Source organism: Haemaphysalis longicornis, unplaced genomic scaffold, assembly GCF_048455015.1.
Source record: "Haemaphysalis longicornis isolate Haplotype H1 unplaced genomic scaffold, Haemaphysalis longicornis Haplotype H1 scaffold_12, whole genome shotgun sequence".
NCBI classification, from domain to species: domain Eukaryota; kingdom Metazoa; phylum Arthropoda; class Arachnida; order Ixodida; family Ixodidae; genus Haemaphysalis; species Haemaphysalis longicornis.
The window spans coordinates 86,663,453-86,677,084 of NW_027526225.1; the positions used below are offsets into that span (position 1 = coordinate 86,663,453).

Consider the following 13,632-nt stretch of genomic DNA (forward strand, 5'->3'; position numbering starts at 1 on the left):
AATGTAATTCAAATTTCCCGCCATCACAGCGTTCGCGCGCCCCTTTCATGGAACAGCACGATCGATAGTTCTATTCTTTTAAATGCAGAGCATTTCAGTAACTCACGATATGACCCGCGTTGACGTCCGTAGTCGTAGTCCGCACCGTCGTTGTCCGCACCCCTCCTTCTACACTATATAAAAAGAAATACTATCCGGCACCTGGTTTCGATCCCTAGACCCTGCGGGCGGAACGCAATGTACATGGTGCTCTACCCACTGCGCCACAAAGCCGACACAGAATGGGAGGCTACGAACGCGCCTTATATCCTTGACTCATTCAAACTACGTCAAGAAGCTGCTGATGCAACGCATTCACTACCACCAACTCCCAAAACACTAAACGTTAACGCAATACACCCACCCCCCAGAGAAAAGTGTTGGTTGCTTTATTTGACTATTTACGCGGAATCGGCCTCGCAGAGACAATTTAGAACTTTACGTGTCAGATCGTGTGGACTTTTAAGTCACCACGCAAAGCTTCGTGTTCACTTTTCTTTTAATCTCTTCTTTTCCCATCTTTCTTCTGCCCTACTTCTTTTAGGGCCTTTACTCCCTTCTCCCCATCCCCGCAGAGTAGCATGCAGGCGGGAACATGCCGGCAAACCTCTCTGCTTTCATCTAATAAAGAGCTCTCTCTCTCTCTCTCTCTCTCTCTCTATGCGACGCATTTACTCGAGTCCCCCTCGCGGGGGGTTTACGATAGTAAACGCGAAATGTGGCCGTGCAACGCCGGCACGTGCGGGGAGAAAAGCAGAAACAGAACAGAACTCCCGCTGGCGCAGTTTCAGGCAGGGGGCGCGCGAGCACTGCAAAGGCGGGACATTTGAATCGCATGGGGTGGTAGCAGTAAGCGGATAACGGTGGTAAAGCCCATTATGGCGAATCACTGCTCTGCACTTCCGACAGCTTTCACATTGAGTGGAACGGCTTTAATTTTTTTGTGCTTGCTTTCATCTCGCACGTGCCGGAGCATACTGCGCAGTTTGTAACGCGTCGTTTTTGGCGGTCACTTTTTTCGCTTACTATCGTAAAAACCAACCCAACGGGCGTTCCTGACTAAATGAACGCGGGGACTGGCGGTTATATACGCAGATTTCGCTCAAATGTGCCTGCAGTTTTCTTTGTGCTAAACAACGGGGAGATGTATGACAAGCGCCAGCGGTTCAGGAGTTTCGAACAGTTACGAATATACAAACCGCTTGTTTTTCGAAGCCTCTGTTTGGGTCCGTTACGCCGCTACGCTGTGGGGCTGTGCTCTGTCGACCCGTGTAGTAGCTAACTACAGCGGGTCCTAGCTGTAACCTGTGTTTAATAAATTCTCTTTATCTGTTTGGGTCCGTTATGTCGCTACACGGCGTTATTGCGGTGGTGGCTAGACAGGGTGACACCGAACGAGCTACGACGACAAGGCGGGACCTTAAACTTCCTAAAGTGCTCTGCACTTAAAAAAAGTGTGGTTGATTCCTCAGTCATAGGAATCTGTAAAACACGAAAGTGAAAGGTGCGGCGAAATCTGCAGCTGAGCATGATTTGCGGGTCGGCGGCTGTCTCATGGGTGTGCTTGGAGAGCGACGTCCTGCTGGCGGGTCGCTTCGGCAAGGGTGTACTGGCGTCATTTCCGTGAAGGATGTGACGTCAGTGAAATCTTAAGGTATCACGGCATAAAGCACTTTCGTGTTAAAACATAAACGAACACGAACGAACGAACATCCCGAAAACGAACATCCTTAAGTAATAGTATAATGTACTGATGATGATGATGATTTCTATTGGTTTCCCCTTTGTATCGGGGTGATGACATGTCATCTGACCAAAAAGGACTAATATAACTATGTTTTACACTTTTGGTTCAATACTAGCGCTGCTTAGGGCAGGCATAAAAAGCTTATTAGGCACAAAATACTTTTTTTTTTCCTTTTACAGGTGGTAACTGTCTTAGGCAATATTCCCCTCTCTGCTTTTCGTCCACCAGCATTCTAATCTTCTTTTCATCCCCTCGACAGCCTTGAAGTTAACTTCCTCTGTGATACCCTTAAATCCTAGGGCTTCTGAAAGCCCAATATTCCCTTCATGTAGATTTGGATGGATACCCTCACATTCTAACACGATGTGCCGCATAGTTTCTGTTTCTTTTCCGCAGACCACGCATACCCCATCATTTTGTGAATACTTCCCCACAAAACTCTTAGTTCGCAGGCAACCTGCTCTAGCCTCAAAAAGCAAAACACTGCCCTGGGAATTATCGTAGAAATTTTCCTTTCTGATGTTCATCTTCTCAGCCCTGTACATCTCTAACGACGTTTTAGCTTCCATTTTTTCCCTCCATTTATTCGTTTCAATCTGCCTTGCCTCTTTTTTGGTTACCTTGGCTGTTTTGGATTCCCCACTGTTCTTTCTGTATTTCATCGTTAGCCTTCTAGTCTTTCTTAACCACTGCGTGTCCACGCTTTTCAAGTATAGGTACCTAAATACCTTAGCTGCCCACCTTCGTTGATCCATTGCCCTCAACCTCTTCTCAAAGCATATTTTACTCTGAGCTTCTCTAACTTCATACGACGCCCAGCCCATATCTCCCTGAACTGCTTCGTTAGTTGTTTTTCCATGCGCGCCTAAGGCCAAACGTCCTACCGTTCTCTGGCTTACTTCAAGGCCTGATAGAACGTCTGATTTTAAGCAGAGTACAGCATTCGCAAACGTGAGACCCGGAACCATTACTCCTTTCCACATTCCTCTTACTACTTCATATTTGTTATACCCCCACAGAGCTCTATGCTTCATTATAGCTGCGTTTCGCTTTCCCTTAACCTTAAGTTGCTCCTCGTGAGTACTTAAGTAGTTATCCCCTTCGTTTATCCACACTCCCAAATATTAATATTCCTTCACTCTAGGTATTTCGCCTTGCTTACTCTTAATACTAAAGGTTGCTTCCCCGCAAGAAGACTCTGTGTGCAGGGGTGCACCCTTTACAGGCGGCTTGCTTCCTTGTACTGGCGTCGCTTCCGTGACGGATATGATGTTAGCGAAATCTTGGTTTCATCATCGTCATCATCATCATCACCAGCCTATCTACGCCCACTGCAGGGCAAAGGAATCTCCCATTAATCTCCAATTACCCAGGTCTTGTGCAAACTGCGACCAATTTATCCCCGCTAACTTCTTGATCTCTAGTAAAGTACGTTGTTGGGCTAGTTGGTCGATCATTATTAACAGATGTATAGCGCAAAAAAGACGAAGGACAAAGGACGTCCTCGTCCTCGTGCATCCTTTGTCCTTCGTCTTTTTTGCGCTATACATCTGTTAATAATTCTTGATCTCATCTGCCCATCTAAATTTCTGCCGCTCCCTGGCCACGCTTGCCTTCTCTATGGATCCACTCTGTTACCCTTAAAGACCAACTTGGTTTATCGTGGTTAATCTTGGTTTATCCGGGAATAAAACAATTTCGTGTCATATTATCGCGCGGCACAACGCCTGCAATGACGTGACAGGGCTAATATTAAAATATTTGCCGCGTATATGGTCCCATCCCTGCAAATGCCGCTTTTCTAATGGAGGCGAAAGGCAAAAACGCCCGTGTGTACGAGATTTCGGCGCACGTTAAAGATTCCCAGGTGGTCAGAATTAATCCGGAGCCCTCCCCTACGGCGCGCCTCATCGCCTGCGTTGCGTCGGTGCGTTAAACCCTACAACCAATCAATCAATCAATCCCTGCAAATGTCGTCGCAAGACTTTTCTGCCGCCCCTGCCAGATAAATGCCTCCCTCCTCTCCTTCGCTCACCTCACACGCTCTTACGCTCTCGTCTCGCTCCTTCCTCCCGATATTTACAAGGTGGAAAATTCAATTCAATTCAATTTTTCGGCTTTCCACTGCTCGCGAGCCATCTGTAGGAGCTTTTCGTTACTGTTGGATCTGGAATGCCGGCACAACACGGGCACAGACACGAACGCTTTTGTAGCGTAGGCTACACTGGCCGAGGTTGAGCAGTTTCGCGTGGACCTTGAAGTGTCGTGCTGCGCAAGCGCGAGGAGTATTGGATTGGATTGGACGCCGGCGCCAGTGCATCTGCCGCGGCTATGAAGTTACTCCTCTGGAATACGCAGACCGGCGAATGTGCAGGCCCGTACTCCAATTCCAATACAATCCAATCCAGTTTAATCCAACCCAATTTAATGCTCCTCGCGCCTGCGCAGCACGACCTGCTCAACCTCAGCCAGTGTAGCTTACGCAACAAAAAACCGCCTCGTGTGGTCGGAATCAAACCTCGGTCACTCGCGTAATAAATCCGACGTCTACCCATTTGCCCCCTCGAATTTGGACTTCTTTGACCCCGATTCCATGGTAAACAAAAAAAGCTTCGCGTTTTAACCATCTTTCTCTTAATAAAGGGACTTTGATTTCTATATTTGCAATCGCAAATATCAAGAGCAAATATCATTATCAATTAAAAGAACGTCTCCTAGTGCAATTTGTGTATTGATGTTTTGTCTCAAGTATGCCTAATGTTTTATTTTTGCTCCACAGTGTTGACAAATATAAAACCCGCCCGGTGGCTCAGTGGCTGCGGAGTTGTGCTGCTGAGCACGAGGACGCGGGTTCGATTCCCGGCTGCTGCGGCCGTTTTTCTGATGGAGGCGAAAAGCAAAAACGCCCGTGTGTACGAGATTTTGGGCGCACGTTAAAGATCCCCAGGTGGTCAAAATTAATCCGGAGCCCTTCACTACGGCACGTCTCACCGCCCGCGTCGCGTCGGCACGTTAAACCCTACAATCAAGTGACAAGTGTAAAATATGATAGCAAATTGTTGATTTGTAAAGGTTTTGACAGCAAACAGATGGACGGATGGACGGATGGACGGATGGACGGACGGATGGACGGACTGACTGACGGATCAATAAATACTATGGTCATTAAAACGGAGTTACCAGTGTGAAAACGTCAGATTGCGTTTAAGTGGAACGGTGAAACAGAAATTTATGCACCACTACTTGGCGATGCAATCATGCCTCTTGGTGACGGCTTTTGTCGAAAAAAGAAAGATAAATTGATTAATTGATTGATTGATTGATTGATTGATTGATTGATTGATTGATTGATTGATTGATTGATTGATTGATTGATTGATTGATTGATTGATTGATTGAAGGGTTTAAAGGGACACTGAAGTGAATTTGTCAAGCTCCCGGTCTTGCTTGGACTGCGTAGACTGGCTCAAATTGCCACACTTTTCATCGTTTATCCGGTTCATAAGTCGGTAATTATTTTATAAAGCGCGAAAGAAGAAAAACTACTATGAGCGGTCTGTGGCGGCCGCAGCAACTAAAGGCTGTGACGACGGGAGGAGATGCACCTTGATTGGACGATGTCCAAGGTTAGCATTCAAACAAGTTTCGGTTTCGGTTATGTAAAACAACATGCTTGACATCCGACGGCATCGTTGGATGGGCATTCTCGACATCTCAGTAGTCGTCGTACCGCGCTTCTGCCATGTTGTCGGCTGTAAAATGACTAAGATAAGCCTCCCAGGACGGCTTGGAATCGTAGCAATAACTAGCCGAGGCCTACGCAGTGGATGAACGCCCTCCGCGTCACCGCGGACGCTCAAATGCCATGCGCTTTTCCCGCATATGCGGAGCTTGCCTCACTCATGCCTGTATCGTAAAAAGCGTGTTCGCACCAGGCCAAGGGTCTGCTGATTCTGGCCTGTGCCCACTGCCCGCGAGTAGTAGTCGCTGCTTGCGGCAACAGCACGCCAACGAGAACTCGCCAGCGCGTCAGTGTCAGTCTGCGCGCGTTCTGCGAACTCGCTCGTGGAGCAGTGAACGTTACGACCCAAAAATGTGGTGAAATCAGTGTATAAAACATCGGCCGCAAACGAAAAAATCATGTTTCCTCGGGGATTCGAACTCGCGACTTGCAAAACAGTAATCCTAGTGCTTCAGATCACTCGGCCACGAGCCAGCGCTGCTGAGCTTGATATATAGGGTATATAATGTATAACCAGTTTACACTTTTATTTAGTTTTAGCCTTTCAAGTACTTTAGGTGACTATTTGTTGTATAGCGCTCGGGCAGTAAGCGTTCCCCGATGTTCCACAATATCTCACGTCTAGCAATTGAATTTCTTAGACGGAAAAGCGTTCGCCGATGTGTGGTCGTGCTGCTGACCGCTGTGCTTGTTCACCCAGCGCAAAAAAGTGCTTCCTGCTCCCTAGTTTTGCGCTGTACGGTAAAAGTTTAGGTTGATTTTATTTCCTTATGGTACCTATATTGACTTCGCTAACTCTTCTCCCGCCTTCAAGTTGCCTTAGATTTTCCTACTAGCGTACCAGTCAGCGAAGCGTCGCATGTGCACTTGTGCAGCGCTTGTGTGGAGCGACCCGGAGTCGGAGCTTGATAAGTGTACGAACTAACAAAGTTAAGAAAGGCACATTATTCCATTCACGAACGTGTTGTAGCTTAGTTTCAACTGAGCTAGCGAATTGCGACGACCCGTCGGCGGCCACCGGAGTAAACGCTGGACCGACTGACTCTGTCGGAAGGTCGGCGAACCGTGCAGTAGCGCAGCCAATTGCCAGCTCATCTCCTCCTGACGTCACACGAAAACGCCGTAGAAGATGGGCGAGGGTGCAGAGAGGAGGAAAGCATTTTCGAATTCATTTTTCTACTAAATAAATTCGCGTAAACGCGCTCAGAGTGGTCGAAACATGGCACTCCGGACTACAATTTGCGCTAGTAATTCCGCAATGTTTACATATCACTTTAGTGTCCCTTTAATGCTCCGACGCAACGCAGGCCATGGGGAGCACCGTAGGGGAGTGCTCCGGATTAATTTTGACCACCTGGGGATCTTTAACGTGCGCCGAAATCTCGTACGCACGGCCGTTTTCGCTTTTCGCCTCCATCAGGAAAGCGGCCGCCGCGGCTGGGAATCGAACCCGCGTCTTCGTGCTCAGCAGCACATGCCTTAGCCACTGAGCCACCGTGGCGGGTAGTTTATGGAACAAAACTGTTTGTTAGCGCCCATAGTCGCCAGTTGAACATTTGAAATGCAATTTTTCACTTTTTTTTATTTCCCTTGCAGAATGTCGTTTCCGTCAAACCACGCTGCTGTAATCGCGTACGCTGCCGTCTTCGCCATGGTAAGTATAAACAGGACGGATTCTATTTGAACTAGCAATTCCTTCAAGCAGGAATCAAACCTCGTTATCTTTTTCTTGGAACAAGGAATGGTCATTGTAGGAGAGACCAGTTGAGTCTAGATCGATCGTGGCCCCATGTCTTCTTGTCTGTTTGACAAAAAGACCACGTGAAAGCTGTCGGAAGTGATTCTCCGTAATGGGCTGTGGTGCCGTTATCCGCTCACTGCTACCACCCTTCAAGCTCTTCGCCGCCCTGTCTCCCTCCTGTCTCCCTCCTCTCCCTGGCTCCCTCCTCTCCCTGGCTCACTCCTTTCCCTCCTCTCGTAATGAAAGTTTTTTTCCAGCGCATTTCAAATTTCCCGCCTTCTCAGTGCTTGCGCGCCCCCTGCTTGAAACAGCGCGAGCGGGTTTTTTTTTTTTTTTTTTGTGCTTGCTTTTCTTTCCGAACGTGCCAGCGCCTTACTGCGCAGTTTGGAACGCGCCATTTTTTTCTTGCGCTGCCGCTTTTTCCCGCTTACTATAGTAGAAACTAGAGTGAAGTGAACTAGAAGTAAAAACCAACCCAACGAGCGTTCCTAACTAGATGAACGCGAGGGCTGCCGATTAATTACATGTATATTGCCTCAATTGTACCTACAGTTTTCTTTGCGCTAAACAACGGGGAGATGTATGACAAGCGCCAGCGGTTCACAAGTTTCGAGTGGTTACGGCTATATAAGCCGCTTGTTTTTCGAAGCTGCTGTGGGACGCCGTGACGACGCTACGCCGTTGGGCACATGTTCTCACTGCTGTGGCGTGTCCGTTCGATTCTGACGAGTCATTTGGAGCATAAGTTGGCAGCTCTAGGGGAAGAAGCCTTCCTTTTGCGTTGGTCTACGCGCTTTATAGTGGTCAGGAGCAACTTCCTTAACGTTTCTCTAGTGCCGTACTGAGTTCAGTATAGTTTATGAGCTGTTTCTTTAAACACTGGTGAACTTGTGTGACTTGATTTGTAGTAGCTTGTTGGCCCGTCCCAAAATTTTGTGCAGTCTGTAGTATGACCATGTTACATGCAAACTGATTGGATAGTTTTCTGTTCTTAGGGAAGCGCTGTTATCACTAGTCGCTGCGCCCTTATTTGGGGGTATAATAAATTCTCTTTACCCCCCCCCCTCCCTACGACGACAAGGCGAGCCCCTAAAGTGCTCTGCACTTAATAAATTGGCTGCGCATGCAGGTGTACGTGCACAAGGTGATACAACTGCGCTCTTCGAGGTTCCTCAAACCCGTACTGAACCTCACCATCGGAACAATGGCGCTGCTGGGCTGCGCCAGCCGCGTCACGCTCCGGAGGAGCCACGTGGGCGACGTGGTGGCCGGAGCGGCGATCGGAGCGTTCGTCGCCGCGTACATCGTGAGTGCGCACTTAAGTTACTCTTGGTAAGAGGGACTCAAGTGTCTTACCAACCCTTATCCGCACTCCTAAGTCACTCAACTCGCACGCAAGTCACCTAAGGGGCCTGTCCACGGTTCAGTGTGGCTAATACCTGTGCTACACGGACATTTCAAAGGCCTTCCGAAGGCCTTTGAACCAATTGTCTATTGAGCGCTCCATTGTAAATACATAGGGCGCACTTGACGGTGAGCGTTCAACTGCCTATCGAAAGTTGCCGTGTAGTAGAGGTATAAGGGAGTGGCCTCCTGCTTTCCTCGTGGAATGGCTGGAACGGGATTCCCATCCTCTGCTGACCTTTTCTCGCAGTAGTTGCCGACAAGGAGATCCTATGCTGCGGCCATTCTATTTTTTAAGGCAGCAGCATTGTTACGTCTCATTTCTTCCTCAGAATTTTGCATGCCTGCTCGTGGAGCGCCGAACGCCAAGACGAGTACAAAATTTTGGTGGTCGCATTCCGAATGCTACTTGTACGAAAAAGCAGTTTGTAATTGGCCCGCCTCAATGTCTGGTGCTGGTATAGCTTGATTGACGCTCAGACAAAACTTCGGCCAATCACCAATCACTTTTAATAAAATTTCACACTTCTTCAGATCGGGTGTCTGAGTCAGGCCAAATTAAATTGAATTTAGGTGAGTCAGACTAAACCATATCGGTCGTCTAAAGCGGATTCGTGAGGGCAGACCCAGGAACTCATAATGGTCGTGTTAAGGGACAGGTCATGGTAACGTGCATATTAAGAAAACGTCGAAAGGACGTTAAAAGAACGTCTAAGAGACGTCTAAGGTTTGTCTATAACACAATATCTAACTGAATCGATTCCACGGGTTTCGCAGTGCTTCTGCGCCGCTGATGATTTCCTTGAACGATACTCGGACAATGGCTCCGGTGACACCGGTGCGGCGGCGGGGATGACAGGCGCCGCCATGATGCCTTCGGAAGGCGGCCGTCCGCCATCTTGCCCCGGCGGCGGAGGACGTTCCCTGTTCTACCGGTACTTCCAGATACCAGACATGGCGTACAAGGACCGCGCTGGCAGGGATGCAGAGGCACCGTGCTCGCCGAAACCACCTGACGCCTTCCAGAGGGACTTGAACAAGCGGATCGAGGACATCGGCAAGAAGCTCCCCGTCGGAGGCGAATCGCCAGCCTGAGCGAAAATGCGTGGCGGTGGTTTAAGCATTGCGCCGAGGCACACTTCTTCGGTGGGCCGACCGAGGCCCGAATTGCAGATGAGAGAATGACATCGTTTGGTCGCGCAAGTCCCGTAATGGTTGGTTCAAAGACGAAAAAAATTAAGTCGCTGGCCTTTAGTGCTTCAATGAATCTAACACATGCACCGGAGTTTACGGCCAGGTTTATATTATGCCTCTTTTGGGCGAAGTGTGTGCATTTATTTCGCGGTAAAGAACAAATAGCAAGACGACCCAAAAGCAGTTATTTTAGCGAAAGACGGCCAAACACCCGACATTAAACGAGATCTGAGCCTGTGCAAGGCAGTGTGTGAAGACATATTCCGTGGAGTCAATAACTATGAAACGCGGTGTCTGTGTCGTTTTTCACGCCCTTATATGCGATCTCAACCTCTTCTGTCGTCTTGTTACACAACGACGTCGATCCTACCCCTTTCCGCAGTCGTACGCACTAACCGAATTTTCGAAGGTCGAACGGGGTAGTCATGAGAAGCTTCTGAACATTACAGATGGTGGTGGTGATGATGTTTATTGACGGGTGGACCTAGCCTTGCGTGGTATGCCGGCAATTGCGCACCCGATCAGCACCTTTTTACCGCTATGCGCGGGGATTCACAATGACTCGCTGAGGCTTGTGGCACGTAAAAATTGCAGGATCAAACGAAAGATGTCCCTCCTCGTGATCCAATGGCCTTCCGGGAAAATTAAATCGTTCAAAGAGGCATGCGGAGCGGCCATCCTTCGCAGTTATGCGTGAAGCATGCTGTGTTGCTGCACAGCATGCGTAGATTCATTATAGGAGTGTTGTTTCGAAGCGCCTGTAGGCGACTCACTCTGGGCGTAGGCTGGGTACAGTTAGACCTCATAGTGTATGTGTTAGGCCTAACATCCCATGTTTAGGCCCAACATTAGCCGAACATAAAACTACTGCACGTTCAATGAGAACTGCCACAAGGGCACGCCAACATCGCCTGTACTTGAACATCTTGAAGTAGCAAAAGTTCGACGCGGACGCAACAAGAAGAAAGTCGCCGACCACAAGGCTGACCATTTCCTGTTGTGTCCGTGTCGAGTTTTCGCGATTTAAAGATGGTCAACAACCACCACCAACTGGTCCAATTGCCAATTTTTTCATTGCCTGCATGGCGGCCTGAAGAGCCGACGATGAAGGCTCTGGATTCCTTGAGGTGTAGAAAGTCAGCACACGGCACCGTGTTACCTGAGCAAATTCAGCCAGAGCGTGTGTAACTTCGAACACACCTAAAGATATATTACTGACGTGGAGATTTCGTGGCTCTTGGGCATACCTTCAGGCACGAAAAGAAAGAAGAAAGCGTTTTGGCCGCGAATGCTGTGCACCATCACCAGGTTCACTATGCACTACAGTCGTTCACTTTCATTAAACTCGAAAGAACTAACTTTTAGTAACTTACTCAATCCATTCCAGCCCACAAATACATATTTAACCGAATATAAGAACGCCAGAAATATAAAAAACTCATATTTCGCGCCACAGTGACGTAATATGGGCAGCAGTGGTTATCACTAAAGAGACAGCTATCAACAGTTAATTGCGCGGTAGCATGCAAGTGATGAAATCAAATCGAACAAAAGGTCTCACTGCAACCGCTCAGTAGTGTCCCTTGGCGATGGTCTTGGTCGTAGGCCGCCAATTCTGTGACGTCATAAGATTTTGTGACGTCACCAGAAGTGACTGGGGAGTCTCCACTGCTTCATCTGTTTTTCTATAATATTTCCATTATTTCTTTAAAGTTTGACTTAAATTGGTGCCACCGTTGCCGGGAGGAAGCAGTCTTTTAATGAACTTGTAGTTTCTTTTCATGGCCCCTTTAAGGAATAAGTGCACCGGGCGGCTGCTGTTTGAAGGGCAGTTGGGACTACCTTTGCGAGACCTGCCTCCACTTGGCTCCGTCTGAAGCCCGTACTACATGGAGCGATTTCGCCTGCGAATTCGCTGATGCGGCGCCGCTCGTGCAGCAAAACCACCTTTTTTCGTTGCTGCGGCAAAGTGCCAAACATTTGAAGCGGTCGAGCCAACGCCGCCCGTGCGGCGTGTGCGGCGTAGAGGAACCGGACCTGCGGCCAATAGAAGCACAGCTCGGCACCACTTGCACGCTTGGAAACTAGATGGCGTTGCTTGTATAAGCGCGACAAAAGCGCGGGCACACCAAAACGTTTGTCTTCTCTGCTGTGTGTGCGTATATTGATAAAGAATTGGTGATTCTTATATAAAACCGCCAATAAACTTATATTTACCGCAAACCAGGCAGAAACAACTTGCCAAGAAAGTAAAATAAAACCACCCTTGTTTAAATCACAGCAACCTTTGCTGGTGGCAAACGTAATTCAATCTGCAAACCAGGCGCATCTGAAATGTGAAAATCGCGGCGTTCGCACGCCCCATGTAGACGACAATTCCAGGCATTGCGAACTTCGCAAGGGCGAATGTTCGTTCCAGCGGATTCGCAGGCGAAATTCGCTCCATGTAGAACGGGCTTAACGCCGTTGTCAGTAGTGTCAAATTTACAACTGCCTGGTTTCAGCGCGTATCAAATAGCGCGTGCAGCAAGTGACTGTTCTTCTTTATTAAGCTTGAGTTCGCATACCTGTTTTGCCAGTGAGTGAAAGGAACCGAAAATTAGAGTTGGGAAAAAGAAGTGAAACTGCGCGGACACAAAACACACTCATTGAATGCTTCGAAGAAGGGAAGAAGACAATGACATAGTGCAGAATTTTCAAGCAACCATTCTTGTTTGCATGAAAAACGTAGCTTTCTGAAAATTACAATTTTGAGTTTTAAGGGTTCTCTAGCAGATCGTCCCAGATCGAATGCAGTCGTATTAAATGCCAGATACCCGGTATTATATCAACCCATATATTTTTATCCTGCTTATATTTCTTAGAGACTCCTCTCTGGATTCTCCGCTCTAGGTTGCGACAAAATTTAAGACTTCGGAATAATGTCTCAAATTTTTGTTATGAATAATAATCATGTGCTGAAAAGTGAACTGTAATAATCTAATTCAGCGCCCCTTTTTATAAGACGTTTATTGGCTTTACTGCTTGTACATAGTCCATTCGTCGATTTTATTGTCATTTCTCATATCTTAGATTTTCATTCCTTTCTATTTTTGTCCCCAGTGTTCTCCCCCCAGTGGGAAGTAGCAGGACTAAGATCAGTTTCTCAGGCCGACCTCTTCTCCTTTTCAATAAACATTTACTCTCTGTCTTTCAATTGCCATTTAGCAGTGATCAGTGAGGCTGTTAGCTATGGTGTTGCTGTATACACTCACAAAATCTGTTCACAGGCTGTTACGCAGTAGCGTGCAGCCCGCTTTACCTTAGTTGCTGCGGGGATATTAAAACTGAAAAATATCTGCGCCACAATTTCAAGCACCGTCAACATACCCATTCACATTCTCAACGAAACGATCGATATGTTATCACTTCTCACATCAGGAGCTCAGTGTCATAGCGCTAAAAACGATGTAATGCCAGTGCATCGTACGTCCAGCGATCTTGTACACCCAGCCATTTTTTATGGAACTTTAAAGAAGGGGGGATGGGAAATCCATATTATTTTCGGAAGTGATGTGCGTCGATTAAGGGGTTTCAACTAGGTTCGTGGTTTGGCCGGAGAAACAAACAAGGACAGATCATTTCGGCTCCGGTATCCGCACCTTAAAACAAGCTTTACCACGGTCCTATCTGCTCTCCCACCCTATCACCTATTATTCCATTCCAATGGCCTTGTACCTTTTACACCCTCGGTATTGCTGTACATATGCTTCGGCGTGTGGACTG

The 13,632-nt window shown here is 47.8% G+C and overlaps 1 protein-coding gene across 1 annotated transcript in view; it reads left to right on the forward strand.

Moving 5' to 3' along the window:
* Positions 1-11,278, forward strand: part of LOC144162923 (phospholipid phosphatase-related protein type 1-like) — a 29,974-nt gene extending 18,696 nt beyond the window's left edge. Inside the window, exons 7-9 of the mRNA XM_077693649.1 lie at positions 7,125-7,182; positions 8,399-8,575; positions 9,451-11,278. Of these exons, the coding sequence (XP_077549775.1) occupies positions 7,125-7,182; positions 8,399-8,575; positions 9,451-9,768 (553 nt within the window). The 3' untranslated portion in view covers positions 9,769-11,278. The remainder of the gene's footprint in view (positions 1-7,124; positions 7,183-8,398; positions 8,576-9,450) is intronic.
* The last annotated feature ends 2,354 nt before the right edge of the window (positions 11,279-13,632 follow it).